This window comes from Dipteris shenzhenensis, chromosome 2 (assembly GCF_047967505.1).
Source record: "Dipteris shenzhenensis isolate YYH24624 ecotype China chromosome 2, Dip_SZ_1.0, whole genome shotgun sequence".
Taxonomy (NCBI): Eukaryota; Viridiplantae; Streptophyta; class Polypodiopsida; order Gleicheniales; family Dipteridaceae; genus Dipteris; species Dipteris shenzhenensis.
In genome coordinates, this window is record NC_141597.1 from 57216413 (window position 1) to 57222412 (window position 6000).

General features: G+C 40.7%; 1 protein-coding gene across 1 annotated transcript in view; it reads left to right on the plus strand.

Annotated features, from left to right (window-relative positions):
* Nucleotides 1–5756, plus strand: part of LOC147905030 (uncharacterized) — a 73441-nt gene extending 67685 nt beyond the window's left edge. The window contains exons 13-14 of the mRNA XM_087393231.1: nucleotides 5380–5493; nucleotides 5581–5756. Coding sequence (XP_087249357.1) covers nucleotides 5380–5493; nucleotides 5581–5756 — 290 coding nt within the window. The remainder of the gene's footprint in view (nucleotides 1–5379; nucleotides 5494–5580) is intronic.
* The last annotated feature ends 244 nt before the right edge of the window (nucleotides 5757–6000 follow it).

The following is a 6000-nucleotide window of genomic DNA, read 5'->3' on the forward strand; positions in this document are numbered from 1 at the left end:
TAAAATGAAGACATTATTGTAGCCATCTTGACTTTGTCGGAAGGATTTCAATTTTATGTTTTATGAAAGTGGACTTTGACAAAGATTATGATAGGACAAAATGGGGATTCATTATGTAAGCCTTTAGGATATGGGCATTGAGGCCAAACTTTCTCTCTTCAAGATTCATCATCTAAGGCTTTAGGATATGGGCAAACTTTTGCTCTTTGTGGATACCTTAGTCAAAAGTTCAAGAAAAAATAAATTCTAATGTGCATGGTCTCTCCTCCACCTCACATGAAAACATCCATTAGACACCCTTGCTCTTTGCAACTGTTGTACATTAGTTAGCATCACTGGTCCAAGACAAGGTTGATGACAAGGTTTCTATCAAGGGGATTTAGATTGGTAATGGCAATCAAATAGTTTGTTAACAATTTATCGATGATACCAATTCGATTCCCTATAATTATGATGCCTCAATATGTCTTGAGGTCTTTTATGCAACCTCTAGCTCTAGAATCATCCACAAAAACTTGTTGCCAGATAAGATTGCAAGATATTGCATGCAGGTGTCCCTTTTAATATTTTAGGCATTCCAATGGGTTTCCATTGATCACTAAAGGATAGGTGGGAGTTGCAAAGAATTAAAGAGAATTCAATAAATTTTCTAGTGGTCCTCAACCATTTATTGAGATCCTCTATCATTTATTTTATCTCATCTTAGTGTTTTATGAAGAGTGGTATTACAAGCATGGTCTCAATTATCTCACATCCTTACTAATGAGTCTTTTTGGGCAAGGGAGCTTGATCAAATATTAAAGTTGCAAAGGTGACATGGGATTTATGCATACCCATAAGAAAGAGAGGGCTTGGGCATTGCTAATATAGAAACATCAACTGTAAGATTCATGGACAAGTGGACTATCAATGCCTTGAACAACGGAGATACACTTTGGTCCTATCTACTTAGGAGAAATCTAACCTACACTAGTAGAGCTATGAGATACAAGCAATGCAAATTATAGCCAAAGTTTGAAACAATGCTTGGTACAGGGCCTTGCACTATAAAAGGGTTAAAATTGTGGAGAGCCTAGCAGTCCATGTAACTCTACTTAAAGTGGAAAGGGTTTTGACGGAGAACTAGTACTATCATTGCACATGAGTTCATCTCATTTTCTATCATATGGGAAGATCAATGTGGAGAGCCTTGGGTCCTCAAACCCTAGTTAAAGTGGAAGAGTGCTTTGGGAGAACTAGTACTTTTATTGCGCATGACTATATTTTTTTTTTCATCGTATGGGAAGATAGCCTGTTAAGAGGTTATCAAAGATGGCTTTGAGATTGATCAAAAAAAGAGTGAGAATATGGGGATAGAATCTTTTGGAGGTGAATATCTGATGAGGACCTCATGGTTTCCTTCAAAGTAAACAAAGTTGTTTTCTTTCTCATCCATGAAATGATGGAGGTTTGGAATAGGACACTCTTCCTTCTTGGATGAAAGGTAGGCTTAAGATTTTGTCATAATTTTTCACAAAATAAGATTTTTCCATCCCAATATTATCGTTTTGCACTTTGGTCTATCATTGATGAACAACTCTTTGATCACTGACAAAATATGAAGAGGGGAGAGGAGAAGAGTGGAGATGAGGAGAGAGGGCACAGCTAGAGAGCACACCACAAATGACTAACTATACACTAGATTTAGTTGAAAAAATAGAATATATACAAACCCATTTAGGGTTAGGGTTAGGGGATCTAACCCTTTCCTTTATAGCACTCTATAAGGTTAGTGCTATGCACATATGATCACGTGATGGTGCTATGTACACATGATCACATGATGTTGAGCATGAACTCTCAACACCTTCCCTCAAGATCAACATCATGAAGTAGGCTGTCCCTCAAGATGATGATTTTGGGGAATCGAAGAAGGACTGAGCATTACATTCCATCACACCCCTTTAATGGGAATGTCCTTCCTCCGCGTCAAAGCAAGAGCTAGTCGATGTTTCTCGAATAGATCTTTACCGAGTGGTTTGGTAAAGATGTCTGCAACATTCTCTTTGCTATCACAATGCTACAGTGTGATGTCACCAAGTAACACTCTTTCTCTGATGAAGTGCTGTCAGACATCAATGTGCTTTGTCCTGGAGTGATATACTGGATTCTTGGCCAATGCTTGAGCCGATTGATTATCACAGTATATTGTTGTTGGCTTTGACTCATCAAAGTAATCTGTTTCTGACAATAGTCTTCTAAGCCATATAGCCTCACATGCACCTGTAGTGAGTGCTCTATATTCTGCTTCAGTCGAAGACAAAGAACAGTTGGCTATTTGTTTGACAACCATGATATAGCACCTTGACCAAGGAAAAATGCATATTCCTGTGTCGATCTCCTGGTCTCATGATCTCCGGCATAGTCACTGTCACAGTATCCATGCAACTGTGGATGACTTCCTGTGTATTCTATCCCAAATTGTCTTGTACCTCTGATGTATCTCAAGACTCTTTTGGCTGCATTCTAATGAGACTATTTTGGATTTGCCATAAACTGTGCTAGTGAGCTTACTACATAACAAATATCTGGCCATGTGATTGTCAGATATATAAGAGATCCGATGAGTTGCTTGTAGTACCTGTCATTGACTGTAGGCTTTTTTGAATCTTTAGTAAGTTTCAAACTCTGTTCCATGGGAGTGGCTACAATCTTGCAATCTGCCATATGAAACTTCTTTAGAAGATTGTCAACATACTTGAGCTGACTCATGAATGTGCTATCTGAATCTCTCCAGAACTCAATTCCAAGACAATAGTGCATAATTCCAAGATCTTTCATGTTGAACTCTGCAGATAAGTCTTGTTTCAGTTTTCTAATGAAGCTATCATTGCTTCCTGTCACAATCAGATCATCTACATACAAAAGTGCAATAGTAATGTCTTCCCCTTGAACTTTGTAGCAGAGAGTATGATCTGCATTGGATTTCAAGTATCCCAAATCAGCAAAATACTTGTCAATTCTACTGTACCAACTTCTGGGTGCTTGCTTTAAGCCATAGAGACTTTTCTTGAGATGGCAAACCTTATTCTCCTTTCCTGGTTCAACATAACCTGCTGGTTGTTTCATGTAGACTTCCTCATCTAGATAACCATTAAGAAATGCATTCTTGACATCGAGCTGGTACACATTCCATCTACTAAGTGTTGCTAGTGATATCAAGAACCGTATGGAATCCATCTTTGCTACTGGAGCATAAGTCTCATTATAATCTTGACCATATTGCTATGCAAATCCTTTTGCAACTAGTTTGGCTTTGTATCTTTGAATACTTCCATTTGGATTGTACTTCACTTTGTATACCCATTTGTTTGCTATGGCCTTCTTTCCTGGTGGAGGTCGCATAATTCCCAAATATTATTCTTATACAAAGCATCCATTTCTTCATTCATAGCAGTTTGCCATTCTAGCTTGTCTACTGCGTCTTCAAAGTATACTGGCTCTTCTGTAGCCATGATGGTAGTCATAAGAGCATAGTTGGTGGTTTCCACTTGAATTGCTTTGCCTTTCTGAGCATATGTCAATCTGGCTAGAGGTCTGCTTTCCCTCCTAGACCGTCTGAGCTACTGTGGCTCTGCTTGGGGTGTTGTTGGCAATTCTTGCTCTTCTTCATCAACCTGTTCTGTAGATGACTGTGAAGTCGATGCTTCTATCTCCTGTGTAGGTGAGGTTTTCCATTCTGATTCCTCATCAAAGATTACATCTCTAGAGATAATGACTTTGCAGTTGATGGGATCATACAATTTGTATGCTTTGCTTTCTTCACTGTAGCCAACCATGATGCATTTGCATGACTTCGCATCCAATTTTCTGTGATGATCATCATGTATATGGGCATATGCTATGCAACCAAATATGCGGAGGTGCCCAATGTGTGGCTTATATCCAGTGAATGCTTCATAAGGAGTCATACCCTGTATCGGTTTGGTAGGAAGCCGATTAAACAAATAGTTTGCTATAGCTATTGCTCCTGCCCAATACTGATTCAGAAGATGCTTTTCACTAAGCATTGCTCTAGCACTATCTGCTAAAGTCCCATTCTTCCTTTCGGCTCTTGCATTCTGCGAGGAGTATTTGCACATGTGAATTGTCTTCGAATGCCGTGATTTTTGCAAAAGTTCACCTCCTCTATCTGATCTCATGACCTTGATTTTTCTGCGTGTCTGGTTTTCTACCATGGCTTTGAATTCTTGAAATTTGGAAAACACTTCAGATTTGTCTTTCAGAAAGTAGACCCAATAATATCTGTTGTAGTTGTCGATGAAAGTTAAGTAATAAAGTGAACCATTGATGCTGTGGGTATGGGCATAACCCCATACATCTATATGTATCAAATCAAGAATACCTCGTGCACAAGAGGTACTTCTGCCAAAGTTGGTTCGCTTTTGTTTGCCGAAGCAACATGCTTCGCAAACCTTTCCAAAAAACTGCAGCTTCGGAATCCCAATTGCCATATTCTGATTCCTGAGATCTAACAAGTACTTGAAGTTGACATGACCATATCTCTTGTGCCATTTTGCAGATAGTGGCATCTGTTGCGGTTGAGTTAACATGGCATGCTTATCTGGTACTGTAGCTAGCATTCTGTATAAGCATCCTTCCTTGACACCTTTTGCTACTAGCTGACATCTTTTGGATCTGTCTCTGATAGTGCATTCATCACCGTCAAAGATGACTTTGTAATTATGTTCTATCATTTGACCTACTGACAAAAGGTTCTTGCTGAGCTTCGAAACATAGAGCACATCTTTCACCAATCCTTTCGTACCAGTGAAATTGTTCATAGGGATAACATCTGTCCCTTGAACTGGATTCGATATATTGTTTGCTATGTAGAAAACCTTTTTCTATGCATGCTTCTAATGGCTTCATTTCTGTGAACCATTCCTGATGATTTGTCATGTGAGATGATGCACCGTTGTCGATGTACCAAGGATCCTGTTCCACTTGGTCGACTTGATAGTTGAAATTTTGTTTGTGATTGTAATCAGTGTCTGGTACACTGTATCAGTCTGATGCATTTCCTCGCTTGCAAGAAACATATTTCCATGTTCATTTGCAAAATGACTGTGACTAAAATGTCCACCACGATGATTTCCTCTACCTCGGGAATTCCCTCTGTCGGATTTACCACCTTGGTCGTACTGCTTCTTGCGGCAATCTTTTTCATAGTGTCCAAACTTGTGACAGTAGTTGCACTGGATGTTTGACACGTTAGTGGATGCATTCCCTCGTCCTTGAAATCTTCCTCGGTTGGAATGATTTCCTCTTTGCTGATTATGATGTTGCTGAGGATGATGTTGATGCTGATTTTGGCTTTGCGTCGGTTGGTGTTTGCAGATGGAGAAGGAGGCGCTAGAGAGGCAATGGCCTTAGAGCCTTGTATAGAAGCGCTGGCCCGTGACCCGCTAGAGTCGTTAGCGAGCCGGCTTGTTGTGCAGGTTGTGTGCACTCGTGAGCTTGGAGAGCGGTGTCATTTTTAGAAGTCCCAGGTGAGGCTCGTGATGGAGGTTATTGCATGCAAGGCTTTGTTGACCGCAGCGCTGGTGCTGTTGGAGCTTGGTGATAGAGAGAGCATTGCGATCATTTACTCGGCTATTGGCAACCCATTTGTAGGTTCGTCAATGGAGCAGCTCGTTGATATGAGCCGTGGCACACTGCTTTGCTGTGAGCCTTTGTTTGCAGTGTATGGCGTCGATGAGGGCGGCTGGCTATAGATCCTGGCTGTAGATCTGCTGATGGCGGAATGGCTGAGGAGCACGTTGAAGCCGCTGGCTGGTCGATGGAGCTTAGGCTTGGAGCTGCTAGTTGAAGAGGCTACTTGTGAGAAGGAGCTCGCTGCTGGAGATCTTCCTTGTATGCGGTTTGTAGGAGAAGCGATCACTTGCTCGTTGATGCGCTGCAAAAGTGCTACAGATTAGGAGTCAACTCGAAGATGGAAGCTCTTCAATAGAAGTGAAG